Here is a 23,742-nt window from a genome sequence, read left to right on the forward strand (position 1 = left end):
TTTTGACATTTAACTTACATACATTTTACCAGTAAATTTACAAAAAAAGTATGCAACAACTTTTGGAGTAGTCCAAAATATTTATAAAGATCTAAACACCTTTTTAAATAACCCAAAATTAACAAGAAACAAGCACACTTCTTGACTTTTATAACAATATATTTATTTGTTTATGTTCGTTTTGTTAGTTTTTATAAGGATTTTCATGGATCTTTTCCCGTTACTTGACGATCTCTGCAAAATTTCGTATTCCAATATTAGATTTATTATATTTGTAATTTTAAGATTTTCCTTTCCATATGTGATGAATGAAGCTAATGATGTCGTTTAATTACTGATGTTATGATGGGGCTGATGATTCGTATAAGAATAAGAGTTATTTGTAAAATACTCGGTTTTGTGGGATTTTTAATTCGATTAAAGGTTCAATTTATTGCATTTGCATACACTTGCCTATGATTTTGAAACGCGTTTAACTAATTTAATTAAGTTGGCTATAGGATAATGGACTATATTCTATATAGGCTATAGGTGTTAGTTCCGTTTTGTTTTTTTTTTCGTTTGAGAGAGATAAAACATGTTAATCACTTTTTATTTTAGGGACTGTCGCGCAAATTAAATTAACTACGATTCCAGCATTGCCTTCAAATGCCTATTGGGTTTATATCATATCATTTATCATGTAGCTATATTTCGATAATAAATAGTTAAACATATTGAACTAAACAGTAATCAAATAATAATCGGTAAACAACTAATAAATATTCAAAAAATAAAAATTACAAATTACAATCTGCCGAACCAGGTGGTTTAGAGTCAACTAGCCGCGAACGCGAACAAGGATGATTCTACGGCTCCTGGCCATGGCCATTGTGTTGGCCCACCACTGCTACTGGCACTGCTAATCCCATCCTGGTCGATGCTGCAGCAGGTTTTGTGTCCGGTTTCTTGCCCGGTATGGCTTTGGCCGCCAGTGCCAGCTTATGAATGTGCGGCGACGATGGCGACGTCACTGTTATTCTACAATAAGAAAAAGCTAATGGTTTACACGCACACACACGCGGAGGAGGAGCAGGAGGGTCGGGTTGTTGCGGAGCGGATGCGGATCAGAGCGGAGCGGAGTTAGGATTTTTATGTGTATTTTGGTTTTCATCGTCACATATGCATTAACATATTTACACGCATCGTTGGTTTTTCGGGCGGGGCGTTTCGTTTTTATGATTTTGTTTGATTTGGCAGGAGTCGTTGCGGATGTGGATTGTGGCGAAGGGCGGATGGTTGGCATGTATGGTTTAATTATTTAAATTAGATAAGCCGGCAAATAGCAAACAGACCTTACAGACTAGCTAACTAGCGATAGGCATATGTATGTTAAGAGTCAGACAAATGTGTGCTGGGGCCTTAATGCTTGTGCTGCTTTCTGCTGTTCGAGTTGACTTCGTTATCAGCGTACCTCGGGCTGTTGTCGTCCTTTTCGAAGACAACGGTGCGGGTGGAGCTGCCGCCGCCGCCGCCGCCGATGCTGCCGTTGAGCGACTGCTGTGAGCTGCGCTTCACATGCACTGGCCGCAATCGGTCCTCCAGATCGCTGATTGAGCCCACCGAGCTGAGGCTCTCGTCACTGCAAGGGGATACAAATACATCATTAGTTTAACTTCCATCAGTACAATTTTAGTATAATTTTACCTCTCGCTCAGCTCTTCCTCGCCCTCCTCCTCCATGGCCTGCTGCAGATCCGCTATCCGCTGCAGGGCCAGTCGCAGATCGTTCTTCAGCGCCGCTCCCTCCGACTCCATCTGCTCCATCTTCTTCTCGAGGTCCTTGCGCCGCGTCAGCGACTCCTGCTCGCGACTGGAGACCGTGTGGAACTCCTCGCGCATGTCGCGCAGACTCTTTTGCGACTTCTTGATCACGTCCTGGGCCTGCATCTCGCGCATCTTCGACTGCGTCACCTCGTTCTGCAGCTTCTCCAGGGCCTCCTTGTGACGATTGACCTGCACCTCGAGTCGCGCCCGAGTGGCCTGCTCCAGCTCGAGGCGGGACTCCAGTTCCTTGGTGCGCAGCTCCAATCTGTAATAAATAAAATAGGTAACTTTGGTTGGACTAATTTATACCCGCATTACTTACCTTTTTGACATCATGGCCATTGAGGGATCTCCCAGATTCTCCACGTTGTCCAGCCGATGCTGCAGCTCGGCCACCTGTTCCTTGAGATTGTTGCGCTCTGCCTCCATCTCGTTGAGCTTGAACTCGGCCTCGGACACGTTGATCTGCTCGGTATTCAGGTGCTTCACCGTGGCGCTGTACTTCTTCATCAGCTCGCCCAGCTCCTCCTCGTTCTCCTCGATCTGGGCCTGCAGCTCGGCGCGATCCCGGTGCGCCGCATTCGCCCGCTCCTCGGCATCGTTTCTGGCCCGATGCGACTCCTCGAACATGGCCTGTACCTCGGTCAGCTCGGCCTCGGCCGTTTGACGCGCCTTCATGGCCAGCGAACGAGCGGATTCGGCATCCTCCAGTTGGTTACGCAGTTGCCTAATCAGAGTCTTGCCAGGCGTATCCGCCTTGAGCCGCTCCAACTGCGTCTGGGCGTCCTTGAGCAGGGCCTTGTATTTGCGGAGATCGCGACGCAGCTTCTGGTTGAGCGCCTCCTCGGCATCGCGGTCCACGCGATCGCGATCCTCCATGGAGGAGAGGCGTCGCTCCAGCTCGTGCTTCTCGCGCAGCAGCAGCGTGCGCTCCTCGTGCTCCGTCTCCAGCTGGCACTCGAGGGCCTTGATCTTCTTGTAGCCATTGCCGCGCACCTCCTCCAGCTCCTCGTCGCGCTGCTGGGACTCGCGTCGCGCCTCCTTGCGCATCGTCTCCAGGCTCATCTCCAGCCGCAGCTTGGCCTGCTCGAGCAGCTGTATCTGGCCGGCCATCTCGTCCAGCTCCTCCTCCTGCTCCTTGGCCCGGCGCTCCGTTTCGTTCTTGGAGCGCCGCAGCTGGGCGAACTCCTCCTCGGTGCCGCCGCCAAAGGTCATCTCCTCCAGTTCGCGCTGCAGCGAGGCGAGTTTCTCCTCCTTGAGGTCAAGATCCAAGCGGGTGTCCTATCGAATAAATCAAATAAATATTATTATTAATATTTATGATATATTAGTGCTTAGAAAATAAATATTACTATTAATATTCGTGATAAAAAAGTGCTTAGAAATTACTAAGAAATATAAATCTTTTTCTGACTTTAATAGCATCTGTTTCCCAGATTTTAGAGCTTGGCTTTGTGCCCATTTTCGACTCACTTGAATCAGCCGCGTTGAGTAGCGGAAACTCATGGCTGTACTGCTGGGCTGGGAAATTTCTATGTCTGTTTCTCTGACCCTGGGTTTATGCTATCTAAATCGCAGTGGCCAGTTCAGATACCGCCCTCCATGGAGGCTCTTCCTCTTCCAGCTAATTATGAGTCGTATCGAAAGCGTAATGAGAACGCCGCCAACGTTTTAATTTATTTTTTTTTCTTTTGCCAGGCCGAACAATCAGAAGACAGAGGGAATGTATCGCACAGAACCATGTACTCCAGTTATCACGGGTTGACGTTCGACGAGCTACTGTCGAGCGGAACCGTGAAGAAAGCAGCAAAGCGGAGATCCACAAATGTGTGACCGAAAGATACAGATACTGAGCGGCGAGAGAGTACAGGCCGATAAAAACATGAAAGCGCAAGAACGGAGAACTGAGAACTAAGAACTAAGAACTGAGAACTGAAAACCGAGAGATCTCGGGATCAGAATCGGATTGAAACTATGCAAGAGAACGAAGCGCACATGCCGCACATGCGTACATGTGTCGAATGCTCGGTGTGGGCAGGTAGCAGGCTGTCTAGGTAGAATGCCTCTGAATGTGCATGGACAAACGAGCCGAACGAGTTTCCAAGTCCGAGATATCCAGTATCTGTATCTGTATCTCGGCTGCAATGTGCTCAGACACTGTGCAACCAGTGAGACGTAAACAACATTGGTGTACATTTAGGTACATTTTGGGCTTTAAGAAGTATCTATAACAATGATTCCTACATTACAATTTTTCTCTTTTAGAATTTTCTTATTTTATGGTATTTTTATGGCCTTATTTTTGTTGGTCAGTTTTCAAGATATGTTGCTAGAAATTTTTTAAATTCATAAATTTAAATTCTTTTCTTTGAGTTTTGAAATCTCGTTAGAAAATAAAAACATTTTTAGATCCTATTTTTAAGAAGATTTTTATGTTATGGGATTTCTTATAGCCCATTATGACTGTGAGAAATGTTACTAGGAACAATGTTATAATAACAATGACAAATTCTTCTCTTTGAGTTTTTAAATACTCTTAAAATATCCTCAAAAAATTAGTCAATCCTTTTTTTTAAAGAATATTCAAAAGGTTCTAGAGATTTTTTATAGCCCTTAAAGTCTTTGACACCCTTTTTTTGTAGATAAGTGTTCTAGAAATGTTGCTAGAGACTTTTAGCAACATGTTGCCGAAACACTTACCGCCAGCGTTTGCTCCAGCGTGAACTTCTCGGCCTGCAGGACGTCCTTCTCGCGGCCGTAGCGCTCCTTGGCCTGCCGCTCCTGACGCGCCGCATCCTGCAGCGACTGGCACTCGGCATCGAATTTGCGCTGCTTCTTCTCGAGCAAATTGTTGCGGGCATTTTGCTCCTCGAGCAGCATGCGCAGATCGTTCATCTCGTTGGTCATCTTCTGAGCCTTGCGCTTCCATTGGCCCACAACCTGACGTTGCTCCTCAACTTCTTCGTAGGCATCGGAAAGCTGAAAACGGGGGGAAATATGTTAGATTCTAGAGTAATCTACTGGTTATCCTTCGACCCACCTTCTTCTCCAATTGCTTCTTGAGCCCGACCAGCTGTTCCAGATCGTGCTCATGCTGCGTGTGCAGGCGCCTCTTGGTGAACTCCAGCTCACGGGCCACCCTTTCATACTTTAGCTTGTAGACTCCGCCTGCGCCATCCTCGTGCTCCGCATCCTCGTCCTCGGAGATGCCATTCAGATCGGACTTGGCGCATATCAGCTCCATTTCCAGCTTCTCCGTCGCCTCCTGCAGGTTCTTCACCTTGTTGGCCTGATCGCCCAGCTCCTTCTCCAGCTTCAGCCGCTCGCCTGTTTCCGCCTCCAGGCGCTCGGTGGCTATGTGGGCGGTGGAGCGCTCCTCGGCCAGGTCCACCGTCAGCTCGGAAAGCTGCAAAGATCGAGAGGCATTCGAAAAATATAGAACATTCATTTTGAATTGTGTGTGCTAGTTTTCTCAAGGAATTTATTCTCGTATTATTTAACTGTTTGTTTGGATTCCCCAATTTCCATTTCTCTTTTTCCCCATAAATGTCCAAACAAGTGAGATCTTGAATGATCTTGAATCTTGAATCAATGAACCTTGACCTGCGGAAATGGTGAATTTTCTATGTTTATAATATAGACTATTACACCTATTACTTAAGTGAATTCATATTGTTTAAAATGTGTATTATATGAATTTACCAAAGCATTATATTCCCAATAAATTTGAGTATATCTATTTAAAAGAAATGTTTCATCGATACCAGCTGAATAATTTCACATTCCCATGACGTTGTTTATAATATATAAAAAAAAAAAAAAAAATACAGTTGGTAAGAAAAATGGACTTAGGATCACAAAATGCGACAAGGAAATTACTCATTTCGTAGGATCATTTACTAAACCATAGATCAAAGCACATCTGTCAAGAAAAGTACTACTCTTTCCCTGACACAAATTAAAACTGACTCAATGAACTGAAGAAGGTCGGTTCAATGGCCCCATAAACAATTTGATTCTACAAAAGATTCTTTAAAACTCTTTCCTCCAAATAAAAGAATTTTGGGAGAATATATTTTGGAGAACTCATTTTCAATGTTTCCATTTTTCACCTAAACTTTTGATTTATTTTATTTGGCCCCAAACGAAAAAGAAAAGAATAAATATTTTGGATATGAATATGGAATATTTTCCTGCCGCCCCGAAAGAATTCCGCCGTGTGAATCACCCGGTATTTTGGATCCCAAAAATAGATATTCAGGTGAGGGGGTGGATAGAAATTGAGGAGGTGGAGCTGTCAATGTCAGCCCCCATCTTATTTGTATGCCTTAATGTTTGTTTAGGAATTTAATATTTATGAAGAGGAGACATCATCACCCCCACAAAAAAATTAATTGTGTCAACGACAAGCTCAAGGTTAGACCAACTCTGCTACCTCATCATCCTCCTCGCGAATGGTGCGATCATCATCATCATCTCCGTTGGTCAGGCTAATGGTGTCCACCGAGGACTCCCGATCCCTGGCCACCGAATTGCCACGCGACGTCGGCGTGTGGGGCAGCTGCTTGGCCAGCTGGAAGGCCTTGGTCAGGATGTTTTGCGAGGAGCGAGTGCGTCCCACCGAACCGCACCGCTCCATGCTGTTTCTTTCGCGCTGTCTCTCAATCAGCGAGATGGTATCGTAGTCATCGTAACCGGAACAGGTGCTGCCCGGCGTAGTGCAGCGACTCTCCGAACCTCCTCCACGTCCACTATTACTAGTCGTCCTTCGCGTCCTCCTGCCCATGGCGGTCCACTCCTCCTGCACATGATCCGTGCGCTTCAGGAAGTTCTGTATCTTCTCGCTCAAATAGGCGGACGAAGTGCGCGGATCCTCAAAGGAGGGCGAGGCTCGCATCGACTGGTGAACAGGTTGTTTCTGGCAGCCCAGGACAAAGGAGAGATTCCCATCAAAGACAACGGGTGAACTCTCCAGCTGGCGCATCTCGTAGGGATCGCATCCACCCGATCCGCGGGTGTAGCTCTGCGGGAAAACCCTACGCGGTGGCGTCTGCAGCCTGGAATTGGTGTTATAATTGGAGATCGAGGATTGGGTGGAGCAGCGCGAGGAAACCGAGAAGGCGGGACTGGGCGAGCGGTTGACCAGGCGGCTCTCTCCTACTCCTCCTGTAAGCGAATTCAGTGGCAGTTTCAGCGAGATCTCGTACGGGCTTCCAGTGTCCTTGTTATTACCCAGCAAGGACGAGGAAAGCGACGTCGAGCTCGCGGTTCTGGAGGTGTATTTGTTGGATGTGCTGGTGGTGTTTAGTGTACTTGAGGATCGTGTGCTGTTTTGAAGATGCCCATTGCTCAGCACAGGACTCTGCTCGCGCTGCTTGGGCAGCAGGCGCAGCTGCTTCCTGGCCTGGCTGGGCGGTGGTTTGGGTGGTCGTGCCAAGGGAACGGAGCCACTCAGCGTGGAGTTCACCGAGGATCCACTACTGGTGGAGGCCAGCTTTCCTGATCTTGGCCCGCCGTTCATGGCTGCCAGCACACGGGCCAGAAACTTCTCCTTCTCCAAGCGGTCCGTTTCCAGAGGTCCTCCTACAGCGTCGACTTCCTCATCTCCCGAAGCTGCAATGTCAGCAGGAGGAGCCTCATTAGCAGGCGACAGGGGAGGCATAAGGGTTAATAGCAAGCGGGGGCACAGAGGGGGTTAGGGGGGTTCGGCTCAGGGGGTTTGTTTCTGTGCAAATTTCCTTGGCCAATATTTGTCGAATTTCGAAATTTTGATGTCGTTTTCGTGGTCGTTGTTTGGTTATATCAATCGAGTTTTCGTATTTTTTTGGTATGTGGATTCTTTTCTTTTCGTGTGTGTCGTTTTGGGGATTATATTATGCTAGGGGCTGTCAAAAACTTGAGACCGTTGATGCAATTTAAATTTATCTCGGACTGAATTTTTGTGCGGCTTGTTGTTGCTGCATTTATTTCGCGCACGCTTCAAATTGCCAACAGATTTTCCTTTGTTTTCGCTGGCTTCTTCGTTTTTTTATGGCTTTTGGCAGCGGTTTTTCACACACGCACGCGGCAGGGAAACGGATCGAGAGACAGATCAGATCGGATCGGCTGGTATCGGATCACATCGAATCTACCGGATCTTGGGCTCCTGGGGCCTCAGGCGTACGCGACGTTTGCTCGGCGACTAAGTGATGCGTACGGTTTTCGCTTGCTTTCTGGCCGAAAAGCTTCTCGCCGGCTATTCGGCTATTTGCCGCTCTACATTTTGGCAAACCAATATAGAGAATATCTCTTTTCTGTTTCGGTTCTGATGAGAGATGGGAGAGTAGAGGCGCCATCGAGCCAAGTCAATTGCAACATCACAGCAGCCGCAGTTCCGGCAATATCACATAATCTTTTGGGTCTCTTCTCGGCCAACTGTTGATCCAATAATTTGGCAATCTTTCGATGGCATTATGTAAAGTCTATATCGCATTCTATCCCAATCTACCAATCGCAATCCCAATCCCAGTTGCAACTCAACTGTAGCGCGACAGAGTATTATTAATGATCTTTTAGAGCATTTAAAAATACATCTGGCTATTCTGGTGTGTGCGATATGTGCGAAACATTGCCATCCATCTCCACCAGAAAATATATATACACTAGCACAGACTCTCAGAGTCAGAGTCAGTTGGTGTTCAATGCCCAAAATGCTAAAAATAGACCACTTCAAAAACCAAATAATACAAATAAAAGGGGGAATGGAAATCCACTGGCGAATTGTGCATCTTATTCATGCTTACAATGGGATAGGAAATCAATCTTCAATTGTTTATGCCTTTACCTTACTGAACAACAAAATATTAATTCCCTGATAATTTTTAATCTGTCATTTTTTTTTAGTTATATATATAGCTTTTAAATACTTATTTTTCTTGCAACAGATTCTGTTGCTCGATGAAGAACCCCCACTGCTGCAATACAATCTAAATATATTAAGTAAGCATTCAGTTTTTCTTTTTTGGCGCCCCACATATCCAAGCACTGCCAACGCAAACATTGCAAACATGATCTCGCAGATGACTTGTCATGTCAGATGGCGCAATTTTAATTGCATACCCATTTGGACACATGTCCATCGGGATATTCGGACTCAGAGACTCACCTTGGCTTCCAGCTTCTGGTTCTCCGCCTTGACCTCGCTGCGATCGCACTCGATCTTCTCCAGCTTGGCCCGCAGCATGAGCAGCTCCTCGTTGGCCGTCTTCAGCTGCTCCTCGGTGCGATGGACGTTGAGCAGGGGCGTCACGCGGACCAGGAGACGCCACCAGGGCCAGTCGCGAACGGCCAGGAATGCCTTGACATTGCGTTGGATGCAGCGAACAGCTAGTTCCTATAAGGTAAAGGTTTTAAGTTAAAAACTGTGACTTTATAGATCACCCTAAGTTTGTATTTACCTGAACCCTTCGCTGGGACATCTTTTTGCGGGCCAAGTAGCCGCGACAAAAGGCCTGCAGCTGTATAATGCGATCCGAGAGCAGGACATCGCGCTTGGCTTCCAGATCGCTGAGGACTCCTGAGCGGAAGAGGATCTGAAAGAAAGAAAATACATCCAAAAATAAGTATTAAATTTTAAAATATTTGGCAATTAATATTCCTAATATGGAAGTAAGTAATCATGATTTTAAGCTTTTTAATTATTTATTTTTTTAAAATGCAAACGCCCTTACTGATCGAATTGACAATGTTAAAACATTTTCTAAGATTTTAGTTAAGAGAACTCAAATCGAAAAGCATGTATTCAAGTATGAAAATATATTAGTCTGTAGCGATTTTTTGCCGAATAGTAATTATAATGGAATTTAATCTTTTAAAGTCATTATCGGAGTAAATTGTTTATAATTTTTTCCAAGTTTTCAGCTCTGAAAGCAGAAATGTTAAAAACAAATTATATATTAAAAAAAAAAATAAAAAAAAAGTAGTACAATTGAACTCAATTTTTTAATGCCCTCTTTTTAAAAAACTGAAATAATTTTTTAGAGAAAATGTTAACTTGGCTGATCTCCACGTGCCAGGTGCACAATCTTTTTTAATCCATTTAGGAGTAAACGGGAAAGTGAGAAATCGAAAAATAAAATCACATCATTCCCAGGAAGTGAAGGTCAAGGTGGGCTGACTTGCAAATGAAGATGTAGATTGAGATTAATGGAAGGGGCGCAAGGGAGGCAAATTCAAATTATGAGCAATTTGAACACCTGTGCGCAAAAACAGAAGAAAGAAAAAGATGCCACACACTCGTACAGGTGTGAAAGTGAGAAGAAGAAACGACGCCGGCAGAGCAGCCAGCAATGAAAACGAAATTGTAAACAAGATATTGCCATAAAGGCGAAAACATCACTGGAATATGGTGCCCGGTGCCCTCCTAATGGCCAAAGGAGAGGAGGTTCATGCAGGTGGAAATGCACAAAGTGTGTTTAGCATATTTAGGGCCACCCGGTTCCCATACAAATTAGCTGCTGAAAAGAGACACACCTTCGAGGTGTGGCAGTCTCTATCTCAGTTGTCTGTTTGTCAACGCCGAATTCGCGAGAAACTATTTTCTCGAAATTTTAATTATGCCCGGCACGTAGACAAAAATGAAAGTAAACCAATGTGAAATGGCAAACTAAACTGTCTTGTGCCGGCGATTGCCGAGTGTTGAGTGTTGAGTGCTGACTGTGTGTGGCACAGTCATCACCTGCTGCATGGACACCGGGATGTGACCACTTGGAGCCAGGGAGTGGTTGTTGGTACCGTCGTCACCGACCGATAAAAAGCCATCTGAAGTGCTTCTTTCGCTTCAAAACACCCATTAATTCTAATTTCTGATTTGGAGAAAGCTAAGGATCTCAGCGAAGAATGTCAAGAGACTTTCTTAAAAGAAGAATTTATTTAAAGGTTGAAAGTAACCAAGAAATAGGAAATATTTATAGGAAAGTAAATAAACATGAAACATATTTAATTAAATGAAAAATACTGAAATAAATAATAATTAAATAATAAAATCTGAATTTAAAGTACAGATAATAATATGCGGTTGATAAAACGGCCCTAAAACTATTAAAATAAACTGTTATTCAAAGTTGTATTACTTTCTAAGCACTTTTTTTATAAACAAACGATATATTTAGGAACTCTCAATCCAGAAACCAGGATATAGCCGAAATATCAAGCCAAAACTAACTAACAAGGAAGCGAGGAAAAGCTGGGAGAGTGCCAAGGGAGAGGAGAAGGAAAGATATAAACCCATAGCAAGTGGTTTTGTACAATAAATATTTATTCCATATACAGCATAAGTTAGATAGAGTTAGAGATATAGAGAGATGTAGATGCGGCTGAGAATTAAGATTGGAGTGGCTGGGGAGGATCGGAATCGGAAGCGGAATCGGAAGCGGAACCGGAGGCCAAGTCAGTGCAGCCGCATAGTTACCTCTTTCGTGTAGGTGGGATAGATCTCCACCTGGGTCTGGATGCAGCGCACCGCCTGCACCTGGGCCACCATCTTGCTGGCCACCACAGTGGGGCAGGTTGTGCTATTTCCACTCTGTTTCCCTGCCGCCGCAGCTGCCTCGAATTTCTGCAGCAGCTCAGCGATTTTGTTGTTTGATTTACTGCAGCTCTTAATCTCCGCGGGTAGCTCCTCTGCCTCGTCTCCCTCGGATTCGCAGAGACTCCCGGTGGAATTGCTGGTGGAGGTGGAGGATGTGGAGAGCTGTGTATTGCTTATGTGTCCCGAATCATCCGAATCCTCCTCCTCCTGCTCTGCCCGAATCTCCTTGGTGGGTTTCTTCAGCGGTTTGGAGCTCTTCTTAACATCCTGCACTACTTTTACGAGCAGCTCCTGGTTTTTATCCGAGGTTTCTCCTAGTTTTGGGGGTATAATCTTGCAGGACTCCAGCTTGGGTCGTCCCACCTTCTCCTCGTTGGCGTAGTGCAGCTTCTGTAGCTTCTTCTTGTTCTTCACCAGCTGCGAGTGCTCCTTGGTGACTCCCCGACTGCTGCTTATTGTGGTTCTCTTGGGTTTGGAACTCATGCTTTCCACCTGACGCAGGATCTCCTGACCCTTGGCCAAACACTTGACCAGCAGCTCATCGCTGTGGGCATTGGATTGGTTTTGGCTCTGGGATTTTGGCTTGGCTTTCAGGCTGGAATTGGCTCTCCTGGCCGCAGGTCTGTTGATGGTTACTTGTCGCTTCTCCAGACTGGAATTGGCTCGCTTCGGCATGGCTATTGCTGGTGGATTAACTGCAGCAGTTGCTCTTGGTCCTTGGGTATTCAAGGTTAACAAAGAACGAGTTCTCTGCTTACTGGCCGCAGTTCTCAAACTAATCGGTTGCTCTAGACAAAAACTTTCGCTGCGCTTGCGCAGACTCGACTGTTTGCGCACTGGTATCCTGCTGCCATTCAAATCACTCAGCGAATTATATCTAGAATCGCCTCCTCTACTCAACAGCACTGATCCTGCCAATTCCGGGGACTGATACAGCTGCATCCTGATGCTCAGGGAGCTGTGTGATTTGGCCAACATGGCCGGGCGATCGCAAAACTCCGCCGGAGGAGCCACCATCTTAACTTCCTCCAACGGCGGATACTCATTCAGTATGTGATCGAAGCTCTGGAGCACCTCGTTCAGCTTGCTCTCATCGTGGGCCACCTTCTCCAGCTCCGCGAAGATCTCATCCTCCAGCGATTGCTGGGCCAAGCTGAGACTCAGGCTCATCTGGCTCTCCTCATCGCTGTCCACATAGCTGCAAACGCTGCTGCTCATCGGGGGAATCGGAAACTGAACTGGACAACTCACAGGAACCGCCTTGGGTGTATATTTCCCACCCACACATCCTCCATCCACCGAAGTGCAGAGGGCACTCATGGATCTCGTGTGCTTACTCCCTTTGCAGTAAAGTTTTCCACTCAATTTGGGCGTTAGATTATCCTCGATTTTGTGCCTTATATGCGAAAAGAACTTCTTCCCAGCCCCTAATCCATGCTTAGTTCCAGTAGGCGTGGCATTGGCAGCAGTCTGTGGAGGATTACTGCGCACCTGGCTCAACTTAGACTTGACCGTGTGCTTGTACATTGCTCCGGGATTATGCAAAAAGCAAAAAGCAAGTGTCCAGCGACTGGCGGCGACAGCACTGAGTAAAAGTGCATATAATTTTGCAATAAATTGCAGTTTCCTTTTCAATATACTCGGAATGGCAAAGCACCACTTTCACGGCTTTTGGGCGGCTGCTATCGGCTATCGTATGGTGTTTTCTCTTCGGGCTCAACGACGCAACTGAAATGGCTGGCCAAACCGAGTCCAACTGCTGGCTCTGCATTCGAAAGTGGCTAGCTGGATGGCACATAAACACGGCTCAACGAAAAACTTGGCTGAGGTCGCGGTCGTCGTTGGTAATTGGCCGAGTCGAGGGAAAGGGGCGACTGCAGTCCAATGGAAAAGCCAACAAACCAAACAAACAGCGACCCCCAACCCATCTAAAGTGATCCTCTGGCTGGACCCATGATGCTAATTACCAGCACCAACAATTGGCCACACATGATCGACCTGCGGCTACCCAGTACTCAATTAGTCACATCATCATCATCATCATCGTCATCTGCACAAAGAAAAGCAAAGAAGCGAAACAAGTGAGGCAATGGACTAGGTCTCCAACTGTAACTGCCCTTCGGCTGCTTATTTGTGTGCCTCCATTTCACATTTTGCCTTTTCATTGCCAGCAATTGAACGACTCGCCCTGACTGTCCACACAAAAGATTCAAAGAGGTCCACGGATGGGCAGCAAAAGTGCCATGTTCATTGGGGACAAATACATAAATATTGGTATAGGCCTAGGTCTAGACTTTAGAGGTTGCAACACGGTTGAAAGGTTATTAACCAGAGCACGTTCTATACACAATTGGAAATTTTAAATGCCCAGTTTCCCTCTTAAATAGCCTAGGTATTTATATTACACAGAAAAAAATTTACTAAAGATCAAATGAATATGTTCAGGTCAATTTTATATTTTTTAAAGATCAAGACAAACTTTACTATCATTTTTAACATTTATGCAATAACTGTTATGATAAAATATCAAGTTGATATATTTGAATCATAAATTTGAAATTAATCATATAGGTTTTTAAATGATTAAAAATAGTGATGTAAAATTGTTAACCAGCTAATATCAATATCAACAATGTAACTAAAGCAATGCAACTAAACTATGTGCTCATATAAATGGCCAATAACTATTTGAATATGAATGCAAAAGGGAATTTGTTTGTTTTAAATTAACCTAAACCCTTCAAATAAATTGAAAATAATTCAAGATAAGGGGTTTTTAAACCAGGTTATTCAAATTAATAAGGAATTTATAGTTCAAGTTTGTATTTCTCAAATTGTATCTATTCCATTGAACTTTTCGATTAGATTGTTGGATAATTGCATTGACCTTAGACGACATTTTATCATCTTGGCCCTGCTAATATCCACAAAAATCGTCAAAACAAATGCACGTCGCACTTAAAGATCAGGAAATCCTTGATCCCCCGCAGTGATCATTACCATGATCGTGACAGAAGCTGTTGTAACGATGTCATTGGGGCTTCCCTTACCGTTTTGTTTCTTTTTTTCTGCAGATTGAGGCAATTACAAGAAACATAACTGAAAACAAGAAAACAAGTCCGGCAAATGTCGATGAGATTACACGGTGCCCGTTCGAAACGCATCGCAAGCAGCTTCCTGGTTATTGTTTCATAATTAAAAACTAGTTTACATATTACTACCTATATAATATGCAGGGCTCGTCTGGGGGCCTGGAGATTAAAGCTTAAGACGCCGGCCGCGCCTCCTTCCCAAAAAAAAGGGGAGGCGTTAATGAAGTTTTCGTGTCTCGATTGCGTTTGGTTCGGGCTTTTATTTTCCCATCCATCCAATCCATCCATTCGAATGGGATGGCTAATTTAAAAAGGTATTTCAACCGTTGACAGAACCCGCCGTCTTAACAGAGTTACATAATCATGTTCGAAACAGGCAGACAGCCATTATCATCAGCCACGAACCACTCCCCATTTCTAATGAAAGCGAACGCTGGAAATTTCACTTTGGTTTCGGTATAAGAAAAGAAAAAATTTAATGTGCACTGGTCAAATGTGGTTTCCCAGTGAGGCGAATGCAGGTTGCAACGTCATTTTCGATTTTTTTTTTTTGTTTTTTGGTGAAAGTCGGCGAGGCGACAACGCCGCTGCCGCCGTGCGTGTGTTCGTAATCATAATCGGGGGAATCAGGGGAATACACAGAAAAAAAATCGATGTGATTAATGTCAAATTAATGATTCAAACATATCAACTTGATATTTTATCATTTCATAAATGTTGTAAAAAAATATTGTAAAATAAGATAGCCATAACAATAAAAGCCGATATGATTAATGCCAAATTTATCATTAAAACATATCAACTTGATATTTTATCATTTCATAAATGTTATAAAAATACTGTTAATAATACTTTTAGTATAATTTGAACAACTATTATAAAATAAGATACACATAATCTTTATGCATAACAAAATGATATGAATAACATATCATTCTGATCTTTAATTTTTAATTTTCTTTTACTGTAGGTTTTGGTTTTGGATTCGGTCTCGGATTTGGACACTTTCCCGTACGTACAAGGCAGATGGAGACGATGCAGACGATGGCCAGCAGTCCCAGTCCCAGGATTGGCTCGGACACCACCAAATCCTCCTGCCCCTCGCCACAGAAAAGGCTTAGGATTTGAACTCGGCGATGGCGAAATGATGCGGCGACACTCGCGTTGCAAACTGCGCTTTTATCCGACCACATCTCGTCGAGAGCTCAGGCGATTTCCATTCGCAAAGACCAACTGAGGGGCAGCGAAGCCCCATCTTCCAGGCGCAGAGATTACATCTGGGGAATTCTATACCCGCCGAGGAGACAAGACAAGCCAGCAAATACAATGGCGAAATGAACTTGACCGTGAAAGCAGCCAGCAGTTGGCGTCATCGGCGAGCGGAGAAAGAGGCACACAGCACACAAACTGGACTGGCTGCAAGTGACGTCAAAGTGGCTTTATTACGATCACTTCACTGACCACTGACCACCGAAAGCACAGTTCGATTCACAGTTGCATCGCTGAGAACAGGAAATAAAAAACTCAGACGGGGCAGCCGAGTGAGTCCAGAGATGTTGCATGTAAGCGATATCTTCCCAGGCAGAAAAGACACCAGCGGTCAAGGATTTATAGCTAGTTTGGGATTTTTAATAATAATACATCAAACAATAAATAATATGTTCAAACAATAAATAAACAATTAAAAAGACTAAATATAAATATTAAAAGTATTATTTTCCTACGGGTACGCTTTATTTATCTTCTTCGCTTAGCACATTTCCTCAAAATCTGCCAGGTGCGAATTTTTCGTTTAAAATATCTCACTTACGAAATAGACGAGAAATTCTAGTTTTTGCTTTACGATCTCAAAGGGAAGTAACGACACAAGGCACCAATGTGAATTGGTCTTAATTTCAGGCATAAATTATTCAAAAGCTTCTAAAACCATTCTAATTCGATTAGAAGCTGAAGAAAGAGCCTACAACTTTGGTGAAAGAGAATCAATCGTGCGATAATTTAGTCAAGTCATGCTTACTGAGTTTGGCTTTAAAGTGGAGATGAGTAACCCGTTTGAGGTTTCCTCAAAACGTGAACGATGCTGTATAGATCCACCTGAGATCCATCCAAAGGGATCGCGATGATTGAGAGGTGGCCATTTAATATAATAATTGCAGGGCAAGTCCAAGTTAATGAAAGGATCCTCTGACGAGGCGGTGATTGTTCGCATGCCATTAACAATTACCAGGAATTACCAGGGAATGGACTGCAGTTTGAAAACGTTTCAATACAAATCAGTCAGTCGACTTAAAACTGGCAAATGACAGCCAAGGAATTCCAAGGTAATTTCTCGATTAGATTGAAAGTAACAGCAAATTGTTTGGACAAATACACGGAATTCCGCTGCGTTTCGTTTCGTTTGAGATAACCATAATAACAATAAGCACATATTATTATGTGTGTGTTTGCCTTAAAACGTAAATCCTGTCAATAAACTTTTTGTAACAACCCGACGCGAGATCAGCACACACGACAACACGCACGGGTTTAACGATCTTAAAAAAAGATATAGTATATACATATTAACATGAGCATGAATGAGTTTTAACCAAAAATAACAGAGAGGAAGAGTCGTAAACTCAACCAAATACCTGCTAAATGGTTTGCAAAACAGCCGAAAGTTCCAAAGCCCAGATCTCTGAGCTGAGCCCTTTAACCCACTTGCGATCTTTTGGCCCAGTCACCAAAAAAGTGAGGAAGTGCCAAGTTCCAAGTGAGATCAACGACTCGAGACTTTCTGTTTACAGACCTCATTTTATTAATTCGGAATTTGATCGAAATCGGTAACGGGTACAATTAGTGTTTGCTCCAACTAGAAATTCTAGTTTAATGAAATTAAATAAAGATTATACAATAATTGCCAATAATTTATCTGTAAGTGAGAAGGCCGATCCTAATGCATTTACGTATTTTTTCGTTTATTTACCCCATGCAATTATTTAATTTATTTAATCCAATCCATCACGTTGTAATGGACAATCCCTTTCGAAACGACAGTTCAATTTGATTATTGACTCACAGAGACTTTGATAATTTTCCAATTAATATTAATGATACCTGGGGCCAACTTATATAAGCAACATATAAGCAAACTGGCAAAGATCAACCAACTGGTGATGGCGTTATCGACCCGCAACAGTAAATCAGTGGCCAGAGATATGCGTGTCGATTATATTATGCTAGCCAAAGCATTTATAATCAATGCATAAATGAATAACTTAAAGTGAAAGCCTATTGACCCACTATAAAGGCGCTTGAAATTAGCATCCATCCATCCATCTCATCGACCTGGTCGGCATCCCTTGTGTGGACATCTAGTGTTTGCCTGCACTTAGCCACAAGATCTGTGCTTTTAGCTTCCACTGCATTTTAACCAGGGGTTGCTACTTTCCAACCAGTTAGTTACTTGGTGGTCAATCGCATTCATCATGACAGTGACCGCTGCCGCTGCTGCTGCTGCTGCTGCCGGTAGGCCGCCCTTGCCGGCGGCAGAGGCAGAACGCAGCGGGCTTTATTTAACCAAGCTTCCATCTAGAATCTTGCAATACTTCGGTCCGAGGCCTGTAACGAATCGGAGGTCTGCTTAGCTCAGTTCGGCGTTCAGAAATTTCACGTTCTTTTAGTGAACGGCGCGCGCGAGCTTGTGATAAAATTTGGATCGCGAATTGAGACAGAAAAACAACAGAATACCTCAAGTCGCACTTAAGTGGATTTTAATTGACGCCTTGTCGTGAATTGTCATCGGGTTTTTGGCTTTGGTTTATAGGATCGTTAACGGGAATGCATATATTACGAAGGTGGCTGTGGCTGTGGCTGCTCCTCCTTGGCGCAGCGGGAAGTGAGTTTCGATCGTGACCATTCGATCTTTATGTTCGATCTACAAGTTCTGATCTCTTTTTTAGTGGATGCGTCCATTCAATACTTTGGCTATGCGCCTGGCAAGTGCGAAGTATCCATATCGGGTGTGATCCAGGATATGATTGCCACAGAGGCCCGCATCATCTCCGGAGTTCCACGTCCCTCGCAAACAAAACTGCTTCGCTATGATCTCTACACTCCTCTCAATCCCGAGGAGCGTCAGTTGCTGCGACCAGGAGATGTGACCATGCTGAGGAACTCGCACTTCAATCCCAAGTGGCCAGTAAGGTGGGTATTGTTATTATTGGATACTAAACTATACATACACAGAGAGAATCCTGACTTATACTCATCGAAAATATATAGAAGTTCAAGCTAACATTTCTTTTCCAAAAGAAGAACATTTGTGCTTGATTTCAAGGTAGATTTGTGCTGGATTTCAAGAACGAATGAATATTTCTCTCTGTGTGTCTAATGGAAATCATTTTTCAAATTTATCTTTTTCTAAATGATCTATTCACACTAAGCTTACAATATAATTAGTTGCAACAAAGTCACTGTGACCTAAATTGTTGATTAGTTACAGAATATTCAACGTTTAGCAAACAAAAAACTGAGTTAGATAGTCCAAAGTCTATTGTGTGTAATCTCGAATCATTAAATAACTTTGTAGGTTTTTTTAATCAAGCTTATTGCTATTCCTATAATTTCTTTTCTTATTTTTCAGAGTCTCCATTCATGGCTGGGCCGGAAAAGCCATCTCCTGCTCGAATGCCGCCATCAAGGATGCGTATTTATCCCGTGGCAATTACAATGTCATCATTCTGGACTGGGGTCGCCAGGCATTGGATATCAGCTATCCGAGAGTCTCCAAACAGCTCCCTTCGATAGCTGCCAATGTGGCCAAGATGCTGCGCTTTCTGCATGATAATACAGGTGTTCCCTATGAGCAAATCTACCTGGTGGGTCACAGTGCCGGGAGTCACATCTCTGGATTAACAGGGAAAATGTTGAGACCTCATCGCTTGGGTGCCATTTTCGCCCTGGATCCCGCAGGTCTCACCCAACTGAGCCTGGGACCCAAGGACCGGCTGGATGTGAACGATGCCCTCTATGTGGAGTCCATTCACACGGATCTAACGCTCCTAGGCAATCCGAGCACCAAGCTCAGTCACGCCTCCTTCTTTGTGAATTGGGGCCTGGGGCAGCCGCATTGTCCCAACGCCACGGCCACGGAGTTTGACTTTGTGTGTGACCACTTTGCGGCCATGTTCTACTTTGCCGAGTCAGTGCGTCAGCCCAGATCTTTGGCCGCCTTGCGCTGCAGTTCGGCGCAATCGGTGCTCTCGGCCACCTGCAACTGCAACAGTCCAGCTCAAATATGCACCGGCAACGAGTTCATGGGCGGTGAGCCGGCGGTGCCCAAGAGGGGTATCTTCTATCTAAGCACACGGCCACAGTCGCCATATGGCTATGGAGATGGCCTGGTCCACATGCGACGACCACGACCGTCCACAGTTCGGGAGACGGCGAAAAGGCGGCCATTCGGTTAGAGGTAGAGATCCAAAGCGCTCCGAAGCAGACAGACCAAAAAGAGATTTATATATTTAAGCCTAGCCTTAGCCAAAGAATGCGAATAAAGCAAAGATTATTTTACAATTGAATAACTATTAAGTGTATTCCTTTAATGAAACTTTATACTCGTTTTGCCCTTCTTAATTTTCATTAACTATTGAACGTGCGGAGTCAATGTCAACTCTTCAGTTTAGCCAACTAATTACGCGTGAGTAAAAACAATTAGATGGGAGTTGCCTTCAAATGGCGAGTGATTAATCTTATAGGAACGTGAGATCTACAGATTACTTTGGGGGGAGAAACGACAGAGAGGCACCACCAATCAAACTGGTTCATCGACTGGTAATTCCACCAAAATAAGCAATTAAGAGTAAAATATATTTAATACACATATGTGTGTTTACGAAAAACCTGTTGATCTAACTGCCAAGCAATTAGAAACTGCAATTTCAAATTACATAAATTGAATAAATTTTGCACATAATTGATTTTTAACACATGGATTTTTCCGACTTTTTAAGGAGGTCATAATTTAAAAAGTTACAAGCTGTCTATCATTTCTACCAGAGCTTACATCTTAGTAAGTAAGAACTTAATAACTCGAAAATAATAATACAGCTTTTTCAAATTTGTTAAAAATGTTCGTAAAATTAAATACTTTTAGGGACTCACCTGACTAGGACCAATGCGATAGCTGGCCACATCCAGCTCGTTGACAGCTAATATCTGCTCCACGCTCACATCCTTGTTGCTGGCCAAATCACCGGCCAAAAGACCGAAGCGACGGACAAACTCCAATAATGGCACTGATTCGGGAAAACCCAGGCGATGCAAACGAGCCGCCTCCAGGACTTGCGAGCCACGTAGCTAGGGGATAGCAATTAGAATTAGAATATGTTAGATAAATCCAATAAACTAAAGCTCACCTGACTTCTTAACAGTGGCACATTGACCATTTCCTCCTCGCTGGCCGCTTGACCGGCAGCAGAGCTGGGTGATCCATTTGCGGTGAACTTGGTGTGTTTGCCAGCGTTGTGTTGCAGCAGATAACAGTGCACAAAGTGGGTTCCAGTGCGTCGCAAAGTGTCAATGATTCCGTCCACGGTGAACTTCACCTGCAGCATGATGGAATTGCGTTTCACTCCGGCCGTCGTGAAGGAGCGACGAATACTGGACACGCGACGCAGCGACTGAGTGCCTTCCAAGCCAGCAAAGGAACCGCAGAACACCATTGCTCCCGATCCGCGAGTCAGTGAGCCGATGTACAGGCGGTTGATCTCCTCCCTGCTGCTGTCCTGCAGCAGGGAGACAGCATTCCTAATGCCCGGATGCTCGCGACTATGCCGCACCCATCCATCGACGGCATACAGCACGGGATTGGTGCCCTGCAGATGGTGGAGCACAAACTGTCGCGGACCGGCGCACTTGCGCAGCAGCGTGTGATGCTCCCGGTCACCGTAGTGCGAGAACAAACGCTCCAGGAATGTGTCGTCGTTGGAGTTTGGATAGATGGCTTCCTCATCCAGTAACCTAAAATATAAAACATTATAGTACATTTATTATTAACATGTTAAATGTTAAAGTGTTAAGTTCAAAAAAAGTTATTGACTTGTGTGTAAAAAATTGTATCCTACATATGTTAGAAACATACACTACTAACACGACATGTTTTTTAACACAGCGTGTTTTTAACACGATGAGTTTTTGACATTAAAAAATTTTAAAAATGCAAGGTTTTCCAGAGTATAAGAATTCATATATGCTTTGAAATGGTTAAAACTAACATACAAGATATCATGTCCATATTGGGTTTTCATTTTCCTTGTCAGTAAAATGTAATTTTCATTTGTGTTAAAAACACAATGTGTAAAAAACATGTCGTGGTAAAAACACATTGAATAAAAAAAATCAACTGAGCTGTGTGTTTTATTATTATTATTTTTTACATGTCAACAATTTTGCTCACACTGTAAAATACAATTTTTCATGTTTTTAACATGAAAATTAAAAGGTTGAAGGTTAATATAACTCACCATAGCATCCCTCGACGATCGTGTTCGCGTAAATCTCGCTGGGATGAGCGCACCACATGGTTCTGGGGTGCCTTGTCGATGAGCGAGATCAGCGGACCGGGATGGCACTCCGAGGCCTGGTCCATCTCGATCTCCACCAGCTCCTGGGCATAGCGATCGCGTGGCGCCACCAGCGTGGTGTGATGGAAGAGCATCTGCAGACGCTCCTGCAGATAATTGTGACGCAGATCGGCCAGAGTGGCGCCCACCTGCTGGCCACAGCTGGCCGGATTTTGGAAGCCGGGCGTGTCGATTAGCATAATCGAGGCTATGGTGTGGGCCGATGTGCAGATCTGGCGATTGACCAAAGCCACCACGGCGGCCAGAGCCTCCGAGTAGAGACCAATGACCAGGGCCTCCAGGCATTCCCAGGCCCATTCGTGCCCGCTGTCGCCCGAGGTGGGCGACTTTGAGGGACTCAGACCGCCATTGGGGGCATTGGGTTGCGTCAGGCCAAAGGCAGCCGACGAGAGATCCTCCAGATTCACGCCCAACAAACCCGATGCCTTGCGCGCGGCCGTGGGATTGGCAAACTGAGTTCGCGCCGTCGATCCAGTGCCCAGTTTGGTGACACCCGCAATGCCCAGATGGTAAATGGCTGCCAGAATGCTCCAGATACCGCGCACCGCCTTCGCATCGATGTTCAGCGTCTCGAAGGCCTGCACCGTGCGCATAAAGTCATTGGCCGCCCGATGACGATCCTCCAGCTTCTGGGATAGCGATATAAACGGATGGCTGTCCTCCGAGGTGATGTTCTCCAGGTGCAGCTCCTTCTGCAGCAAGCCAGCGGCGCCAGCCAAGAGTCGCGTCATGATGTGGAAGCTGTGTTCGTGGCCCAAGCGACGGCCAGCTCTCTGCCGTTCCGGGAGCAGAACCTAGGCGAGAAATCTTGTTATAAAACTACACACAATTGTGGGTATTACACAGAAAACTTACCTGCAATGAAGCCGATGCAATCTGGCCGGTTTGGTCGAAATCCAGGCTCAACAGCTGCGTCATCCGCGTGGCATTCGAGTTGAGGCAAGTTTTTGTATTACCAAAAGCCTCCAGAATGGTGCACAGGGCATTGACCTTCTCCGCATTTATGAAGTTATTATAGGCCCCTAAAGAAAGAGAATAATTGTTTTTATTTCTTTTTAAAACAAGTATCTTTTAAAAACGAAATTCCCATTCACATCATTTGTTTGAATTCATTAATGGGGAGTTAATAATAAGGAAATGGGTTCAACAGTCTGGCAAAATATCTATAAAATAATCCGGTTTTCATTATAAGTTGAATATTTAAATATTTATATATTATTAGTCGCTAATACCCAGATATTATAATATTCAAGTCATTACTAAGCAGAATACTAATGTTTACGTCACTAAAGTTGCTTTTCTTTTTGTTATATTATACTTTTCTTTGGCAATATCAGTTTGATTGGGCAATCAAATGAAATATCAATAATATTTATCTTGACAATTTACATTTTCATTAGACTGTTTCCCTTTTTGGGTCATAAATCTAACAATGGAACCGAACTGGAGGCTTGACTAATTGCAGCTGCATTTCTTGGCCAACAATGCAAATGAGCCAGCCAATCGAACGCAGATTGCATTTTGGTGTGGCAGCGCTAAAAAACTGGGCCAGCCAGCAGCTAGCAGCCTGCAGCCTACGGCCAAAAGGAAAACAAACAAATAACAAAACAAAACTCCTACAGCCACGACAATAAGACGGTGGAAACGCATAC

At 44.3% G+C, this 23,742-nt stretch overlaps 2 protein-coding genes across 13 annotated transcripts in view; one reads left to right on the top strand and one right to left on the bottom strand.

The window, feature by feature from the left end:
• Window positions 1-138: 138 nt before the first annotated feature.
• The window catches only part of Mhcl (Myosin heavy chain-like), a 33,226-nt gene continuing 9,622 nt past the window's right edge, over window positions 139-23,742 (bottom strand). For 3 of the 12 annotated variants that reach the window (XM_017141148.3, XM_070216178.1, XM_070216181.1), the window contains 12 exons: window positions 22,946-23,112; window positions 21,971-22,884; window positions 20,864-21,467; window positions 20,610-20,804; window positions 9,242-9,376; window positions 8,950-9,177; window positions 4,846-5,211; window positions 4,506-4,784; window positions 2,128-3,086; window positions 1,687-2,070; window positions 1,454-1,621; window positions 561-1,020 (listed from right to left, as the gene is read on the bottom strand). In XM_017141148.3, coding sequence (XP_016996637.3) covers window positions 849-1,020; window positions 1,454-1,621; window positions 1,687-2,070; window positions 2,128-3,086; window positions 4,506-4,784; window positions 4,846-5,211; window positions 8,950-9,177; window positions 9,242-9,376; window positions 20,610-20,804; window positions 20,864-21,467; window positions 21,971-22,884; window positions 22,946-23,112 — 4,571 coding nt within the window. In that variant the 3' untranslated portion in view covers window positions 561-848. Of the gene's footprint in view, window positions 235-560; window positions 1,622-1,686; window positions 2,071-2,127; window positions 3,087-3,278; window positions 3,327-4,505; window positions 4,785-4,845; window positions 5,212-6,240; window positions 7,483-8,949; window positions 9,178-9,241; window positions 9,377-11,253; window positions 13,105-20,609; window positions 20,805-20,863; window positions 21,468-21,970; window positions 22,885-22,945; window positions 23,113-23,742 lie in introns of those variants that run through there. The other 9 variants (XR_011418903.1, XM_070216179.1, XR_011418902.1 and 6 more) reach the window with 9 other exon arrangements.
• On the top strand, window positions 17,984-20,029 carry sxe2 (sex-specific enzyme 2). The gene is made up of 3 exons (XM_044395676.2): window positions 17,984-18,342; window positions 18,407-18,650; window positions 19,090-20,029. The coding sequence occupies exons 1-3, from the start codon at window positions 18,285-18,287 to the stop codon at window positions 19,913-19,915; spliced, it is 1,128 nt and encodes a 375-aa protein (XP_044251611.2). The 5' UTR covers window positions 17,984-18,284; the 3' UTR covers window positions 19,916-20,029.

This window comes from Drosophila takahashii, chromosome 3R (assembly GCF_030179915.1).
Source record: "Drosophila takahashii strain IR98-3 E-12201 chromosome 3R, DtakHiC1v2, whole genome shotgun sequence".
In the NCBI taxonomy this organism is placed as follows: domain Eukaryota; kingdom Metazoa; phylum Arthropoda; class Insecta; order Diptera; family Drosophilidae; genus Drosophila; species Drosophila takahashii.